Genomic DNA, 18,972 nt, shown 5'->3' on the forward strand with positions numbered 1-18,972 from the left:
AAAAATAAAAAATCCTTTTCAACTTGAAAGCAAGTCTTAGATGATGACTTCAATTTCTGCATTTTTTTGCAAAACATACTGGAATAAACTCGAGGCTTTTACGCTTATTTATGGCGTTAAAGTGCCTTGAATTCTTTCGCCTTTCAGTCTGAGCCTTTCCTAAAGAGCACCTGAACTGTTTTGGACCCTGTGTCGCTACCTCCTCCTCCTCTTCTTTGTTCTTTTTTCAACACCAGAAAACGTTGCTTCGTCCACGCTTGTCCAACACAATGCGGTTTATATGCAGGCTTCTAAGGGATGTCCAGTGTTGGTGTCAGAATGGGAAAATACAGTGTGTTTTTTTTTTTTTTTTTTACAGGAATAATACACAGAACAGGATGTAGCCATGTCCATGTTCACTCTCCGTCAACTACGTGGCAAACTGTTGATAAAATGCCAGCTTGACCCTCTCGATGTGGTGGCACAACTTGATGGCCGGTCCCAGCTTCAGGTCCATACACTCCTGCACAGTTGGGAGGTTAAGCAGCAGCAGCGCCTGTCCGTCAATCTCCTAAAAAAAAAAAAAAAACAGAAATTCAGATGAGATTAAAGTTTCTAAGTGATGTTTTCTATTGGTGATACAACGCATGCCAGTAGAGTGGAGTGAACTCCCATTCTGGGTGGCCATTAAGCCTGTGAGTATTTCTTACTTGATCCAAGAAAATCCGTGCAAGAGGTGCACAGTCAGTGGTCCTGATGAAGCGAACCACATCAGTGACACTCCACTCCAGCGGGCTGGTGTCCAAACACAGCTTTTGAGGAGGCTCAGTCTTTGAAGTCTATAAACACACGGATAGGGTGAGTCAGACGGAGACTCGGAGAGATCTCCTGGCTAAAGTGGAAAAGCTCACAGCTCATTTTAACCTTTACAACCGACGCTGAGAAGAAGGATATCAGACGAAAGCATCTCATGAGAGAAACACCGGCTGTTTGAGCCTTGTTGATTTCCTCAGAAGGTGTAAAGAGCAAGTTCAGGTCACAGTGGAAACATCATTCAAAATCGTATTATATCAATGAGTTAGGGAGAGAAAGACAGTTGTATTTGATTAAAGGGGTGAAGGGGAAGCATTGTACTAGAGAGAATGTTTAGTCTATTATCATCATACTATGCTGTTTACATGGCTAATGAAAATTAATATTTCACTAATACTCCCTTTTACATGCAGCTGTCCATACTCCGCTTAATGTAAATCACCATGATGTGTATTCTGCGGCTACTTGCACAACCAAAAACCCATTTATATCAGTAGCTTTCAAAATATTTATAACAGCAGGAGTGTTTTGCTTTCCAAACCAGAAGTGTGGGCTTTTCTTTAGGCCCTGCATCTCTACCGCAGCCTTAAACTGTTAGCTAGTTTTTTGTTTTTTTTAACAGGGTACACAGACGAGAGGCCGTGATCTTCGCAATCTTCAGAATTTTCTGCGTACATGCCCAAACAATGCTCCTAAAACCCGAATAATATCAGCATATCCCATAATTGAAAAATGCTCCCTTCGTTTAAGCCTAATTGGGGACAGAAATATAATATACTGTGTACATGATCCGCTCCTGAGTTTATTGTTACCGAGTCATTTAAAAAAAAAAAATCGCTTTTGTTACCTTTGGTGAAGGTGGCCGGTTCTCATCATCAGAGAATGAGGGAGAGCGGGGTTTCCGGCGTCGGCGCGTGGGCCTGGGTGTGGCTGGTGGGGAGGGGGACGGCGTGGTGGGCTGAGACTTCCCAAACGACTGCTCCGAATCATCCTGGAGATCGTCCTGCAGCTCCGAGCCAGAGTCTTCACTCAGGGAGTCGTCTTCGTCCAGATCTTCTTCCTCTCCGCTGCCCTGTGAGCCGAAGAGGAGGACAACAAACAGCCCATTAGCACGAAGTAAACGATGTTAAATTAGCAATGATACAACTGATGCAACCTACGACATGCTTTAACACTTAAAGGAAATATGAGTGTGTGTGTTACCTGTGGAGAACCAGCAGGCGTGTTGTCTACTGAGGCTGAGGAGCGTCTCTTCTTGTGGACGAAGAGCTGCTTTCTTCTCTTCCTCCTCCTCCCTCTTCTCTTCACTCCACCCTCCAGGTTGGAGTGGCCACCCGGCGGACGACCGACGCGTTTACTCTTCTTCTTTCCATAGTAGTACGCTGGTGAAAAGACAAAAGGCTTATTGTGTAATGTTGCATTTGACATTTCAGAAAGATTTTAATAAATGATTGAGATAAATGGGAATTAGGAATCGCACTGCTAAATAGGATGGGAAAGCACGCCTGTGGAGGATATCTGCTGTCTGGAGTGATATGAAAACAGAACAGACAAAAGAGAAAGTGCAGCTAATCATCCGTCTCTTGCCATCAAATTGCATCAGTTTCTTAACCCCAACACTGCAGTGCAACAGCAAGCAACAGATCAACAAATCTGCCACTTTGTGCCGCTGAAAGCAGCTCTGCAGAAGACGAAAGGGGCCAATTCTGACACATGCTGTCAGCAAACCATACCTCCTTATTCATTGGTCATTGTAGCGTACATCACATATTCAATCCCTCCGCTTTTACTGAACTCATAAAAGGGAGCATTTCTGCACTCACTCATATTTTCTATTCACGAGCAACACAAAGAAAAACTCAAGCGCTCTGAAAAAAGGAGAAATTAATGAGCTTCAGCACGTTCGATTAATGTTTCGAATTTAGGTCACAACTCACAAGCATGTATACAAATTTCTTAGCAAATTAATCGCGGCAATTTGAGGTTACGCCGATCGTCTGCTTTGATAAGAGCCACCTACTGTATTTGGTCTTAGTGAGGACGGAGCAGTTCTCCGAGCAGCGCTCCAGAACCATGCGAGGTCCAAACAGGTTCGGGCAGCACTCGAGCTTGATGCAGGTTTTCCTGCAGAAGTCGGCCACCCGGTCTGCAGTCCGGACTATTTCCACAGTGGCTCGGTAGCTCTTTCCCTTGTACCTGACATTAAGCAGCAAACAAAATAGTGACATTCATGTTTCCACACGATGGTCCGATTATGTTCATATCTGATCTAATGAGGTGGCTACAACCAGCAAGCTCTCTCTTAAAAGTAACACAGATACTGCCTGCTAAATCACCGCTTTAATGAAGTCTGAGGAGCTTGTTCCGGTGTGCAGATATTTTATTCCACTCGTGCATTCAAGTGCACGTTTAAAATCCAGCATAAAGTGGCAGCTGTGAACTCTCCTACCATTCCTGCAGGTTTTCTACCGAGTGGAGAATCTTGAGCTAAGGATTTAATGGTGTTTCTCCTTACTTGGCTTTGAGTGTCTCTCCATGGCCTTGCCAGCGGCTCTCCTGGTCCAGCTGCAGCTCTCTCAGCACACGGCTTGGCTTGTATGCCGAGTTTATCAGCAGGGTCAATACCTGAATACAAGAAAAGCATAGAATTGCAACACTTATAGGTTATCTACAAATTGGAGGGTTAGGTTTAATTTTATTTTTTAAATGGTGCCATAGGTAGCATTTCCAGTCAACATATTCATTTAGAGACTTTTGTTAATGTGTAATTGATCGGCAGTAGAATAGCAGCCTTTACTGGCCTCCACTGAGCTCTTCTTTCAATGCAAATTAAACTAAATCTACCTGCGTTTCAGCATTCAGTGGCACATGGCAGAATTAGCGAATGACTGATGAAAGAAAAATGAGAAAATAAATTTACTGAGAAGAGGGATGGAGCACAAGCAAAGCATTTACAGCCAGAGACTGCAGCCATGCTAGCTAACATACTGATGTTTGACCATAAACTAAAGTATTGGACAAATTAAAAATGTGACTTGATGCCATATAGAAAGCAAAAGGGTTCCTCAAAACTAATTCATCCTCTGGAAAAGTATGCACCAAAGGTCGTGACACTCCTTTCAATAGCGGCAACCAAATGACATCAACAGAGTCATGCAGGATCACCATAAACTTTCATGTTAATGTTTAAGGATCAAAGCATGGTGCCTGTTTTTTATTCAAACAGAAAAGAGCTGGACCTCTCACCTCTTTGAGCACAAGCACACAGTTTCCAGGGCCAATGAACTGAGGCAGCTCTGCAATGCGCCCCTTGTTAAGGTACGGCCCAGAGAAACAGCGGTGGTTGAAGTAGATCTTGGGACAGCAGTATTTCCCGTTCCCCTGTCCTGCACGTGAAGACACGAATGATGAAACAACTACACACACACACACACAGACACACACAGTAGACAGGATGTATCAAGACGAGGGCTCCTTCACTGAGACTTACTTGGCCACTCACCTGCCTCTGACTGGTTGCCCATCTGCTGCTTTACAGCATCAGGTGACGATGACTTTGGTGGAGTTCGGCTGCAGAGTGATAAAATTGAGTCAGATGTTAAAGGAAATCGACTCGATCCATTCAAACCAATAAACCAGTCAGTCGCTTCCTCTTATACTCACTGTTTCTCAGGCTGCACCACAGCAATCTTCCTCTCTTTTTCAACTGGAAAACAAGAGAAGACAACGGTTTTCTCCTGTCACATTACAATACGCCACTAATTTGGAGGTCAGGGTAAAAACAACAGACAGTTTTTATTGTCACAGCATTAGAAACAATCTCATGAAGGCAGATTTGTAAAGACAATGGGAGTCCACGGTGAGGACTCGCATACCTGAGGGTTTGATGGGGTAGACGAGTGGATAGCCGTTCGTCTCACACCAGCTGACAGGGAAGATGTCTAAGGAGTCCGTGTGAACTATCAGCTCCGGCATCGGCTGCTTCAGTCCTGTCCAAACACACACACACACACACACACAGTTATTAGAAAAATCACTTACAATACACAGTGAGCAGCTGAGACGATACCACAAGCTGCACTCTGGCACGGACGCCAAATTCAGCTAGAGCAAGTGAAGGTGACACATTTCACAGTTTATACGTCGATATTATGTTGTGTTTTCAAGAACATTAACAGTAATTTGAGAAATTATTACATTTATAATCAGACAACAAATGCTACGCAATGTTACAACGTACTTTTCTGTTCATCTGCGTGTTTGCATGAATCTAAGCACACACACACACACACACCTTTAATCTGTTTGAAAAGATGACACATGAATGACAATATTGTTTCTAGAGTAAGATTACATCAAACATCAATCTTAGAGGCCCCAAAAACCTATTTTGTTGGTTTCTTACTGTAAGAGGTGTTGCCTGGGAAACGCCACGGTCCACCAAACCTACTCTTACCACCTGTTTTTTTTTTTTAAAGTGCTTAAAATATAGCAGAATGTTAAGATGCTATGTCTGCGGTGTGCAGCTAATTTCTGCTCTTTCCAGGCGACTGTATAATCTCCAAAGGAGTCGTCTTGTGTATGAAATCATGTAAAATACTGTAATCTGTCTCTCGCTGCTTTCTGTGCAGAAAATAGAGGGGGAATTCAGATTAGATCCGCCGAGGTTAATGCTCTACACGACATGGCTGTCAGTATAAACATGTTAATTTTCTACTTTGCTAAAATAAACACAGTCTTTCAGGTCCCCCCCGTCTCACCTTCCAGGCTGAGCCAAACGTACTGCCCTTTGACCTTGGAGACAGTCGCTACGTGAATGTTCTCAGGCGACAGCGGGTTGACAGCCTCTAGTTTCATGGCCTCTTTGAAGCTGTGGTCACACTGCTCCTGGCAGGTAAACAGAGAGGGGAGAAAAAAAAAAAAAAAAACCTCATGTGAGAGCTATTTCACAGTAAAGGAAAACTCACATACACAAATACAGCATATATGGTTTCATCACTGGCATTCAATTATGCTGTCAGTCCGATCATTCATTCTGTCACATGTGACAGGAAACACTTATGAGAGTGTGAACAATCTGTGCCCGACAAAGTATAATGGCTACAAGCTGACAATATGTTGACATGTCTGCTGTGGAGAAAACATGCATTTTCGCTTTGATTTGGGCCGCGTTCAACTTCCAAGTGACGAGTGGTTTCCATGAGAGGTGTCAACGGGATACAAAAAAGGTATCAAGAGTCAAGATGATTACTGTCATTGCGGTTGTACGAGCGCTCTCCTGCAACCTCCATTACAGGAGGATATATATTACGAAATACACTCAAATAAAAGATGTAGGAAGATCCTACGTATGGGGCAAATATAAATATAACAACAGAATATATAGGGCAATAAGATATGACAGCAATGAAAGGTATGTATATTATTTTATAGAAATATAAAAGTAGAAAAACAGCCATATCGCCCAACAACAGATATAAAAACAGAATGATTCCTTATGCAATCAATCGCACTTTACAGGCTGCTACAGATATGCCGCTTTCTTTTGTTTTTTAAATGTCTCAACCTAATAAATATCTGGTCTTAATTGTAATTATGTCATTAATTACACAAAACCTAACCTGTATACAGTGAGCAGTTTAATGTGTATCCATATTAAAAGGTCTCTTCTTTAGTCTATTTGAGCTGCTGCCTGGTTAATGCAGCCCAAGTAGGAGCGGGGAGACTTTAGCTCCGACAGCTGGCTGACGGCGATGAAAATTTTATTCATTCACGTACGCACACTGCATCACAACACAGATCTCAAGCAGCCTTCATACAGCAGCTACGTAATAATATTTACCAACACAAACTTTCACATTTCAGTGTCAACAATGGTCACGTTTAAGTGTGACAGCATCAAAATGACTGAACGACTGAAGTGTGGGTCTGACTGAGGCTGTCTGGTGGACTTAAAAAGGGGAAAAACAGAGGATGACTTACAGTTGGGAAACAATGCTGAGGAGCTGCCTCGGCCTCGCACTGTTTCAGGTGATCTGCCCAGTCAAAGTCCGGCCCCTGGTACCCTGTACATGATGAAGTAAGGACAGAAAGAGGGCCACAGATAAAAGGAAAGAGAGACAGGGATAAGAAAAGATTAGTGATCCAATCACTGCCATCCCTCTCTTTCTGACATCACTCATAACTGATGAAGTCAGTGGTTATATAAAGGGACAGGATTTGACAGCGCAGACCTGCTGGGGGGCTGAGAGGGAGCCCATTTTTGAGGCTCCACTGTGCTGGGAAGATCCCTGGACTGTCTCTGTGACACAGGAAGGACCTCGCAGCACCCTCCGACTCCTCAATGCCGCATAGGTCGTCCATCGTCACCAGGAAGTACTTCTCATTGAACACCTGAACGTGGAGAGGAGGTCATTTTGGGCCGTTCTTGGCTGTTAAGTTTTTGCCATCTGTTCGAGCCACACTTAAGTCGGTGTAAAGCTGATTGACTGACTTTCTAGACTTGGGGCGTGATCATGTTTTAGCTACATAATTCAGTAAGTAAAGATACACAATACAATAAACAAGTAAGGCCAACAAAAGGCAAACAGGAGAAGAAACACTGCATAAGAGATTTGATAGGAAAGTCTGTTACCTTGGTGACAGTGGCAGGCCTGATGGAAATAGGAGCAGCAGGGTCAACAGCCTCCAGTTTCATTCCTTCCTTGAAACAATGAGCAGCGATGGAAGGCTGATCCTGAGAGACACGGCAGCTCTTAGAAATGTTTCAGCACCCGCTTTTGAGGAGAATGTCACAACTCTTTGCTTAATGCATAATTATCTAATGTCGGACGGCAGATAAACAAAAGATATTTGGGTCAGGAACAAGGGTGTGGGTCTCATTTAAACACCGGAGACGGAGGCACATGTTAAGTGGAGGGTTTGAGGGTCATCCCAGGAAACTTCGAGCACCAATTTGTGCCTTTTCTGCATCAATTCATGGTGGACGTGCCTTTATTTATGTAAGACAAGGCAGCAGGTGACGATGCAGTAAAGCTCTCAAGTGTTTTGAATTACTTCCAAATATTTATTCTCCCGAAGATCAACTTTTCTCATTTAATATTCTCCCTGCTGAGTCGACACTCGTACGCAGGATTTACTCATCCTTCTTCTTTTGTGTCTTTTGTTTGGGGAGGTAAGCTCTTTAAATGTGCATGTGGCACCTATTCACATCAGTGATAAATCAGTTCATTTGAAACTAATTCATAAACCCCCTCGACTTAAATAGTACACACGTTTCAGCATTTTTGTATTTCAGTGTCTGTAGCTCTCCTCCAAGTGTGTATAGTGAGCATGTAGAGTTTTGTATCAATGCATTGTAATTATTAAAGTTTCATTTTGTGCTTGTGGAATTACCCTCCCAAAAAAATACAGCTTATTGAAGCATGTTGCAACATCTCTGATTCATCTCTATGACATTTACTGTGAGGTGGTACAATCCATGCAGTGTGACCATATGTTTTTGGTTTATGATAAAAAGATAAATAAATGAAAAGATACACCTTTACAAAGCCAATAGTGACACTAATATTAGTCCTACCGGTTGGGAATGGGAATATATTACAATATAAAAGGTGAGTTATAAAACTTGTCTGTAGCCACTTTTTAGAAATAATAATATATCTATATCTATATATCTGCTATATGTGATAGCTATATATCTATATCTCTCTATATATAGATATATCTCTCTATATATAGATATATCTATCTATCTATATATATATATTTATATTTATTAGGTGGTTGTCTGGCAACAGTGCTTACATTTTAATTTCTTGATCGACAACATTGCGAAGGACAATTCAGTGGCTGCTGGATATTAACAGGGACGTCTCCCTACTGTCCCTAACAAACTCTACCACCTTTCTTCAGTAAGGATAAATAAGAGCACGGCTGGCAGTACCTTACTGAACTCTGCAGTCAGAGCTTCGTCCTGAGGCAGGTCGCTGATCCTCTGTCTCACCTCCTCCCACTCTTGTTCTGTCCGCAGGCCCAACAGGTCTGAAACAAACGCAGACAAATCAGCTGCTGAAGCGCTAAACCTGACGACTAGAGTGTCATCTTATCGTTATCAAGGAGATATTACCTGAAAAGGTAAAATCTACATCTGATTTAATTCTACTCTACCCACCCTCTTATTCTAATAACTGAACCTATATGCTTTGAACACAAACTGTGTGTCAGCTTGTCCAGTTCTGGACTTTCAAAAAGGTCATCACAATCAATTAAACAAACAAACCAAAAAAAAAAAACACTATGTTGTCAGCATGTTATCACACAGCACGAGGTTCCAGACTTTCTCATAAACAAAGTGTGCAGAATTCATAAAGCCTCAGTTGTTATAAATGTAGATTATATATAAAATGCATGATATTTTCTCCAATTCTTTTACGAAACAATAAAATACAAGTTATTTTCAATTAAAGCCTGGCATTAAATATCCACAATGTTTCAGCTGTATTGGTGCACCAGATGGTGGATCAGCTGTGTCAGGACAGAGATGCAGCCTCCAGTGCCTTCTTGGTTGCACATTAACAAACTTAGTTCACTTGAAAAACATTAGGAGACAAACAAGGATTTCCAGTATTTCAACCCTGCATGGAAAAATCCATTTCAAGTTCTAGTGGGACGTCGTCACATTTTGGATATTGGTTTGTTGTACTTCATCACTATTCACCAAATGATTGGAAAATATATTTTAAAAATAATTTTAACATTTGATCTGTTGCAATGATTGTATATAATAGTACTTTAATAGGTAATTGTAGGATTAGACTATATAATAGGACATGCTTCCACTCTCTGATTGGCCGCTGAACTCTTCATACGCTTTTCCATCAATTGAGACCTCAAGATCTAGAAATAATTTCTACTTTCTTCCTTTTGTTTCTAAATATAAAATCTGACCCGTGTCAGTGCCACTGACCTGAGGGAGGCCTGAGGGTGCAGCCGTGCTCTTTGGCCCAGCCGGGTGGGTGGAGGCGTGGGTGTAGGTAAAAGAGCCAGAGGGTTGCGGGCGTGTCCGGGAGGCCCTCGGTGCCTACCAGGCGCAGCTTCAGCCTTCCTCCGACATTCTCCTCCACCTCAGCTGCCCAGGCCAGCCCCAGGTCAGCACTGTCCTGGAGCTCCACGTAGCAGCCTGCACACAGGAGCTCCACTGGGTCTCTTCCACGCTGAGGCTGCAGGGAGAGGCGGGGGTGAGTAAATGAGACGCTGATAGCACACACACACCAACACAAACACAAACACAAACGAACACACGCCTAGGCAAAGCAAGGAATTTGTACTGGAGAGAATGCACTGCATGACTAAGTGGCAGAACTGAAGCACAGTCACTGAAAGCTAACTAATGGCTCTAAAGAATTTCACAGGCAGTTCCTACAGTGAATTTGCTTTCAGCAGCACAGCCTTGGTCCTGTAAACAAAAGCTCAGAGGCTTGTTCTCTGTTGACTTGGGACTTCACACCAAGCGTGCATGCAGTACTTCATAATAGATGCTACATTTTATTTAGCGGAAGTTCGCATTTATTCCAAAGGACATTTTGAGCTCTTGCCCCGTCCTTTGGCCGACACAAGACGACCATAACAAACACAGCTTGGAGTTTTAAATCTACACTGTAAAGACAATAAAAACAACAGTAAACTAAAACACAACAGCTGCACATTTGTGTGTTTGCGTCAGGACTGCTGAGTCACTGTTGACGATTTTGATCACCTGAGGTTATGAACTGTCAACGTGTGCGTGCGTGTGTGTTTTTCTATTGTCAATTGCATTCAGCAAACTTGCCTCGCCACTTGAGCAGCACTACTGGATGTATTTGTACTTTATTATGACAACAGTTTTCCTTACTGCATTATGTGTTTTTTTAAAAAAGTTGTCAAATTAATCAGATCAGCACCGACGGAGGAGATTGTTCTTGGCAGGGACTTGAGCTAAAGCTAACACCCCGCCCTGAGAGGACAGCTGCTCCGCTCCCCTCCCTTACCAATTCCAGCAGGTTGGCAGGAGCGCCGCACTCCTCAGCCAGCACCTTCTCCAGCAGAGCCTCCCAGTCCTGGTGCTTCTCACGCACACCTGAGGTGGATCACACACATGCACGGTTTAGTTTACTAACCAGACAACCAGGTCTGGAAATAGGATCACACATACCAGCCCACTATTATTAATATTATTCATACGTTCGTCATTGTCATGTTATTCACTGTCACCATATTGTTCATTATTAGTCATGTTCCTATTATCAGTAATATAGTTCCTCCCATTACAGCGGAGTTTTTCCTGATGCTTGCTCATGAGGGGATTCTTGAGTTCTCAAATCGTTGGGTCTCTCAAATAAAGACTTTGGTCTAGACCTGCTCTTTATGGAAAGCGTCTTCAGATAACATTTGTTATGAATTAGCGCTATATAAATAAAGATTGACTGACACACGCATACACAGCTCTGGCCGGTCTCTCCTGGATACACAGCATCAGCCAAAAAATACAAATAACTACTGGAATTAACTCAAAGACAACAGATCGTTACATCCAACAGCCTTCATTTGTGGTATCCAGTTGTTTCATGTAGCTACCGCATTCTGAACAGGCAGAGCAAGTACTTCTGCTGCTCTGGTATTTTATTTCATAATATGTCTCTGTTTCAACAAGTTGACATATGTAGGCGTCAAGTGACTAAATTAATGTAAAATAAACTGAGGAAAAAAAACGTTGAAACAGTTTTTTAAATACTGTGAAGCTCCATTTTCCAGACAAAACTATTTCTCATGATTCTCTGACAGGCACAGCGAGCGTTTTTCCTGAGACAACTGTGACAGCAGCGTATCGGGAGAACAGAAATATTCATTACTTCTTGTTAGCGTACAAAAAAACCGGCTCTCCGCTGCAGCGCCTCTCCGTCCACAGCTCCTGTGTCCCTCACAGAATTAAATCCTAAAGGGGAGGCATTCAATTTGTCCGAAGTTACAAAAAAAAAGATGTATAAACTTAACATCCCGCAATTTAATGTCACAATAAAAATAACATGACTAATATTTGGCATGTTTCATGTGATCACGCAGCTCTGAAGGAAAGACAGACACCAAGTTTTCAAGCGTCCAAAGGTGGAGAAAGTCTTTCACTACACCTCTCACAGCTGAAATAAAACCACCATGACAACACCGCCCATGTCTCACCCTCGGGGGCCCTCATGGTCTTTCCATGCTGGCGGCTCCAGCCCAGCGGGTGGAGGTCTGCCGTCATGATGTCACACCAAAAGTCCGCCCGTCGGTCATCCTGGTATCCGTCATAGCGTAGCAGCAGCAGCTGGCCGCATGTGGTGATGATGTTGGCCACCCAGTAAGGACTGTCGGGCTCTGAGCGCACGCACACCTCCAGCTTCATGCCTGGAGTCAGCCCTGTCTGCAGGCCCTGGTCCACCTGGGGAGCACAGATTAAACCACATATTAATCTGTGTTCTGCACAAAATAATCTACTACCAAATATGCACAGAGAAGAGATTCTATACTATAATTGGCTTTTATACCAATTTAACCTACATGTCAGTTTGCAGCTGAGAACCGTGAGTTAAAGCTGTTATTTATAGAAGCTTTATTACAATTGGGGGGTGCCACAGTGGCTTCTGTGTTTCCGCTGTTGATTGCATTATGACTGGATGCTTCTGCCGCTGTTTCTTAGGGAACTGAGTTACACACTACTGGGGGGCTTTACTGGCCGACACATTTCATCAATATGAGTCGTGCTTTCAGATTTAATACCAACGAGCGGTTCCTTAAAGCTGAGAGGGGAATATACACAGATGTTTATTATTCAGTGAAGTGTGCTAGCTGTGAAGGTCGTCAGCACCCACATGTTTGAAGGCGTGATGGGGCACAGAGACGGCTCCAGTCTCCTCCAGGTAGTCATCCCAGTTAAAGTCACACACATCCTGGGCAGAGTCTCCATCTGGAACACACACACACACACACACTTCTCTTTACCAACCTGCTTTCCAGCATATTATTTTACTCATTTCATGCAGCTGTTCACAGAGTAGTTCTTACCAGACTCCAGTGACTCCTGACTCATGCTGGTGCCCCCCTGAAGGCCAAGACAAGGAGCTCTGGGGAGAAACAGAAGAGTAAATGAATGAGCATTGCTCCGAAACTCTGAGCTCCTTTCCTTCCAGTCAGTCAAGCTGCAGGACGCTCTGTTGTGATATGCCCGATCAAATCGCTCCCCGTAGATCTCAACATCATTCAATAATCCCTGAATCTGCTAATGTTTTCAACACCTATAAGATTAATGAGACAGGTGATACTGCTGGCTTGTAACAGCTCGCTCAGCAGTTCACAAGCCAAACTGTATCAGCAAAAAGTTACAGAAAGGGCTGGAAACTTTTTCTAGCCGACCACCATAACCACAGAAAAACCACCTAAGACACACGATATCCACCAGCCACCAGCGAAAGCTAACAAATATAATATAATCGACATATATAGTCGACATTCAACACATTAGATCAAAGGAGGAAGGCACTCTTCTGGGGAAAAGTTTAAAAGCCTTTATTCTCAGGGTTATTTCGAGGAGAAATTGTTCAAGAAAAAAAAAAAGTTCTTGTGCATGTTAAAACAGAGCTGAGTAACAGCCCACGCAGAGCAGCACACAGAGCATTCTTCAGGGTGTTTTTTATACAAACATTACCGGCAACCATGACACTAATTAGCAGGCAACTTTAGGTCAAGCTGCAAACTCAAGAAAGACAAAATTCAACAGCCTTAATTTACAAAACCCTGCTTCAAGACCAAAAGAAAATTAATTAGCATGTGTTTGATTTTTTTTTCCGGTCACTTTAAAAAAATCAAGGACTCCCTTATGCCTTGACAATAGATTTGTTCAAATAACAAATCCTTGGTTATGTTCCTACTATTCAAATTACATCCTGGTCTCAATCAATAAAAAAAAAAAACAAACAAGAAGTGGTGAATAAAATCCCAAATTACATGCTGCATATTTACCATTCATTGGGGTGGCACAGGCTACCACCTACATAACACACCAGATGGTGTGATCTCCACAAAATATATTAAATTATGCTAATCTCATCCAACTCTACCTCTACTTGTGAAACTCATCTTTTTTTTTTTAAAGAAAAGAAAAAGTAATCGTATACCTTTTTCACCACCCCGATGTGGAGATTTCAGGCAGCAGCCTCGACATGAATGTGGACACGCATCAAGCTTTGACACATCAAACTGACCCGCAGCATTGTGAAAAGCAGATGAAATAAGTTAAAACAACAAGAGAGAGGGCGAAGGGAGCGCTGGGCGTGACCACGGTGGACAGAGCGGTGTATGGGATGCGGAGGATAGCTGCTCTGTCACAGCAGCTCCATTCAGTCGGCCTGTCAGGCTCGTCTTTGTCACATCTGACGTCTCTATTAAAACCGAGGCCGCCATCACAAACTACCCCCTCCTGACGGCCGCGCCGCCACCGTGACCCCCGTGCTCCGCCGGGATCAGCACCACCTTTCACTCTCGACCCTGCCCCAGACTCCCTCTGTCTTTCTCCCCCTCCCTCCAACACACACACACACACACACACACACACAGCAGAGGGCCTTATTGTCCCTGGGGGTCACACTCCTAACACAAGAGTGGAAAAAAAAAAAGAGCAGCAGAGACAGGAGTGCAAATACAGACCTAAAGTTAAGATTCATGAATTCATGGTGAGATTTTAAGTTGATTTTGTTTCGCACTTCTGAAACGTCTGCCTACAAACTTCAGGGACCTTCTACGATCGATTCCACACCTTTTCTATGTCTGTGAATGCTTCTGATGCAATTCAGACAAGGTGAAACTGAATCGGTCATTCTCAAAAGAATAAAACACTTCTCCAAGGCGCTGTAATCAATATGCCTCTCAGAGGTGGTACACAGACACTATCGTTTGAAATTTCCAAAGACGAGCTCTCACTATTTGCTCTGACTTATCCGTCCGCCTGAGCCGTAGGTTTCTGCGGCACTTAACTTTGCAGAACAGCGCGGCCTCGGTTTGTTCGGGAAGACGGGAAGAAATGCAACTTCCCCTCTTTCATACACAGTAAATGGTCTGTCTGGACCGTAGCTAGCAGCAGTCCGCCTCAATCTCTCTGCACCAGCCGAGACTCTGACTGAACCTGAAAGAGAAAGGGCCAAATGTGCACACACCCACGCAAGCAAGCAAACACACACACGCTCAAACAGTCACGGAGAACTGTCTGAGATCCACACTGCGTCCTCTTTACAAGCACTTACTCAATCATATTCTCATCAGCACTTAAAACGAGTACTTCTAAACAGGCCCTCCTGAACCTGTGAGGTCCCCGGTTGGGAAATGCAGTCTGACAAAACCTGAACCGTTTCCCCCAAACACTATTTAATGTCACGTGCTGGTCACTGCAGGATGGCAGTAAGGCAGTAAGGCAGTAAGGCAGTAGGGCATGTATGTCCCCCTGTTAGTGTTCACACGCCTACATAAACAAAACCTATTTTCAAGAAGATCGCTTACTTGCTTTTCTTCTTCTTCTTATTATTATTATTAGCACTGGTTTTATATGATGTGTGCAATGAATGCGTCACTTCATTTCAACCAAAGTGCAAGAACATATTTTCCCACTTAGCTGCAGCGCCACTCATTTTTGGTGTTATGGTGCTAAATTTCGACGTATCAGTCTAAAAGCATTAAAAACTACATGTAAAAACCAGAAACATCTCTTCCCAGAGGCCGAGTCCATGTCTACTATGTACTTCCTATTAAAGAAATAGTTCCTATGAAACCCTGTTCTTGTTTAACACGGATGTCTAAAGAGAAATGCTGCTTTTGAATATTTCAAATGCAATATTCCAAAGCTGTGAGCACCAGAAGTCTCTCTGACTGATATCATGACTCATAAAGCACCATAAAACCAAAAGTGGGGATGTTTTTTGTGGTCATTTAGGTGACAGGCTGGTGGCTTCACACCCCCATGACAGTTGTGATACATCTGATTGTGCAGCTCAATGAAGGTTCCCATCAGCTTTCTATGATGACTTTCCATTTAAGCCATTTAAACAACTTTAAAAAAAAAAAACACACCCAACGACACCACATGGACAACAAAGGGTTGAAATGAAGACCAAGCATCAGGCTGGTCACCTATGAGCTCTGTCCAACTGGCCTCCAGTTATGTCAACTGGCTGCTGAAAGGAGAAGAAGAAGAAGGAGGAGGAGAAGAAGGAGAAGAAGAAGAAGAACCCCACCTTTGCTCCACACATGCACGCACAAACAACGAGCCACTTCCAGTCAGTGAAGCTGCTCGCTGCTGTTGCGTAGCGGCACGTCAGCCGGAGCTGCGCTGCCGCCAGCGGATCCCTCAAGTTGCACAATAGCGAAGTTAAGAGCCAGAAACCAAAAACGCATAAGTCACAACACAACGACGAGCACCGGAGCATCCTCCAGCTCGTCAGCTGGCACCAAAGCGACCAAACGAACACACACACACTTGAGTTTCGGGCTTTCGTTTGCTGGGAATGTGCACGGTAAAAACACACAAATCGGCTGAGGTCGTGCAACCTTCATTATGTAAGACTCCGACGTTTAGAAATATACGGAGTTATTCAAGGGCAGATCGCTGGAAATGTCCACGCAATCCTTGAACTGAAACTAGCTTAAAGGTTTGCACCGCTCGTACGGACAAACCGCAGCATTCAGAAACAGAGATGGGCCATTAACGCAGCGGCTTTGCAGCGAGAGAGAGAGAGAGAGAGAGAGAGAGAGGGGGAGAGAGAGAGAGGGAGAGAGACACTACAGCGCCGACGGTCCAACTTTCACACTGAGGGGAACCTGACACACGCCGAATGAGGGATTTGTTTAATTGCAGCCTGATGAATAAACACGCGCAGCGACCGTGTGGGCACCGAGCGGACACATGGTGAAAACCGCCCGTGTCCGAGTCAAGTTACTGAACGTCACAGCTTGAGCAATAAGAGCAGGCTGACGAGCAATAAGGGCGCTTACACTCGACCGAACCCGACTCATCTTTTTGAGAGACGGGAAAAAAGGCGAATGCGCCGCCGCGGTGCCAAACAGCGCGGGGAATCTGTACCAAACAACACGCAGCATGTGAATATTTAGTCGCAAAATTCGCCCCTTACCGCTAAGTAGTTTTTCCAAGTCGGTTTTTTAGATGCTGTTCCTCTCCGCCTGCTCGCTCGCAGCAATGTCAAGCCGCCGCCGGTGCGCAGCGACGGTCCCGGTTGGAGGTTTCACAATAAAATGCCTCCGCGAGCAGGAAGAGGCTGCAGCCGTCGTCTGAGCAACAACGAGGTCTTTTCTGTCGAGGGTTTAATCGCCGAGCTTCCGGTGTCGCTCCCGCAGCGTCCCGCCAGCTTGACGCACTTCTCGTTCACGACCTCATTCCAATATGGCACAAATGGCCACTGCGCATGTTCTGCCGCCTATATGCCTCTGAGCCCGGCTACATCACACTGACTTCCATCTTCACACACACACACACACACTCACTCACACACACACACAATAAAATATCACACAACCAGAATCAAAACCTAACAAAAGAAATCTGCAAAGAGAAACTGAATTTAAAAAAAAAAAAAAAAAAAAAAAAGCAGGGTGATTAAGATTTGCGTTATTTTATTTGATTTTTTATCACATGAAGGTTGAACATGAGCACATTTTATCCCCAGCGGAATCAACACTTAGTTAATGGCTGAGCTGGAACTAACTGCACATACAATCGACCCACTTTTTTCTTTTGCCACGAAGAAAAAAAGCAAAAAAAAAGCAAGTCGGTCTGAAATGAAGTAGCCTTCACGTTGTGTTATTGCAGATGACCTCGACTTGCTTGATTTCCATTCAGTATATTATTTGTCAAGTGAAATCGCAGAGCCACCGTGCGCGACTGAGGCTGCACTACTTTTTTTTTTTTCCATCAATCATATTAATGGCTGGATAAGATTGTGTCTGTCACTGCTGCTACGGCACTTCTGCTGCACAGGGATCTCAAATCGGGTTTTTTTTTTTTTTTTTTTTTGGAGGAGAGGGCGGGAGAAACTGGTGGAGATATGCTTTGACACTGAGTGTAACGCACAAAGTCCGTCTGTTCCGTATAATAAACGTGCTTTCTTTATTAAATAAGCGTATTTCTCGTTTTTGGGAGGCGTTTCAAGGAGCCTTCAAGCCTAATCTGTAGCCCGAAACAGATTTTTTTTTTTTTTTGCCGCTCACTCGGACCGCATACACAAGCTACTGCCTCAGTTAATCCGCCACAATGGACCAACCCTTCGGATCCCTATTATGACAAAAGAAAAAGAATATCCGCGGTTTGCATGCGCTGATGTGAACACAGTCCAATAAATGAGGGCTACAGAGAAGCGATCGGATCTTGCCTGAACAGTCAAACAATCGGAGAGCCATGAATAAATGAAAAAGGGGGGGCAGGCATTCACTCCCAAATTCATTCAGTCATTTTATTTAAGTGCAGAGGTGCTCACTGTGTGTGTGTGTGTGTGTGTGTGAGCTTTCAAACTGCAGACTATGCAAATAATAAGAGGAAATTAGATTTGATGAATAAACACATTGAGGAAAAAAAAAAATTGGAGATGTGTCGATTTTCTTATTTCGCCTCTTTAATCGCGCGTCTCAATCTGGCTCGTTTGATTTTAAAAGGTCGCCAACTTTAATGCTGCATAGGTCTGCGAGGCTGTTGCATAAAGACAAATCTCCCAAGAACTTGAGCAGGTTTTGTCGCTCAGTGCACGTCGCCGTGTTTCTGCCTCCCCACTAGTGTCCATATCCCGCGGCGGGCAGCGGATTACAGCCGGGGACAGAGGACGAGGACAGGTCGTAAAGCCGTGCGCACTGCAGGAATGTGTCCTCGCCTCTCGTCCACACGTTACACGGGGGAGGTGCAGCCACAGCACCTGACCGCTGGATGGCAGCACAGCCCCGCCAGGTCTTTTATCTAATCCCCTGTGGTGCTTGGATGTGTGGTACAAAGGCCTTTTTCTCAAGGTGGGGTGCTGCAGAAGATGTGCCATCAAATTACAGCAAACAATCACCGGAGACCAACAGAGACAAAATGGCAACACCATCACACAGCAGGAAGGCGGCGATTAACACTGG

At 43.9% G+C, this 18,972-nt stretch overlaps 1 protein-coding gene across 1 annotated transcript; it reads right to left on the minus strand.

The window, feature by feature from the left end:
• Positions 1 to 133: 133 nt before the first annotated feature.
• sfmbt1 (Scm like with four mbt domains 1) lies at positions 134 to 17,063 on the minus strand. The gene is made up of 21 exons (XM_070842884.1): positions 16,983 to 17,063; positions 12,874 to 12,932; positions 12,681 to 12,775; positions 12,007 to 12,250; positions 10,821 to 10,909; positions 9,761 to 10,013; positions 8,738 to 8,835; positions 7,427 to 7,528; positions 7,026 to 7,185; positions 6,775 to 6,857; positions 5,553 to 5,679; positions 4,668 to 4,781; positions 4,456 to 4,498; positions 4,295 to 4,362; positions 4,039 to 4,178; positions 3,308 to 3,417; positions 2,813 to 2,988; positions 1,996 to 2,174; positions 1,640 to 1,864; positions 690 to 818; positions 134 to 550 (listed from the first exon to the last, which is right to left on the minus strand). The coding sequence occupies exons 2-21, from the start codon at positions 12,896 to 12,898 to the stop codon at positions 410 to 412; spliced, it is 2,601 nt and encodes an 866-aa protein (XP_070698985.1). The 5' UTR covers positions 12,899 to 12,932; positions 16,983 to 17,063; the 3' UTR covers positions 134 to 409.
• Between the last annotated feature and the right edge of the window lie 1,909 nt (positions 17,064 to 18,972).

The sequence above is a fragment of the Pempheris klunzingeri genome, chromosome 2, assembly GCF_042242105.1.
Source record: "Pempheris klunzingeri isolate RE-2024b chromosome 2, fPemKlu1.hap1, whole genome shotgun sequence".
Classification (NCBI taxonomy): Eukaryota; Metazoa; Chordata; class Actinopteri; order Acropomatiformes; family Pempheridae; genus Pempheris; species Pempheris klunzingeri.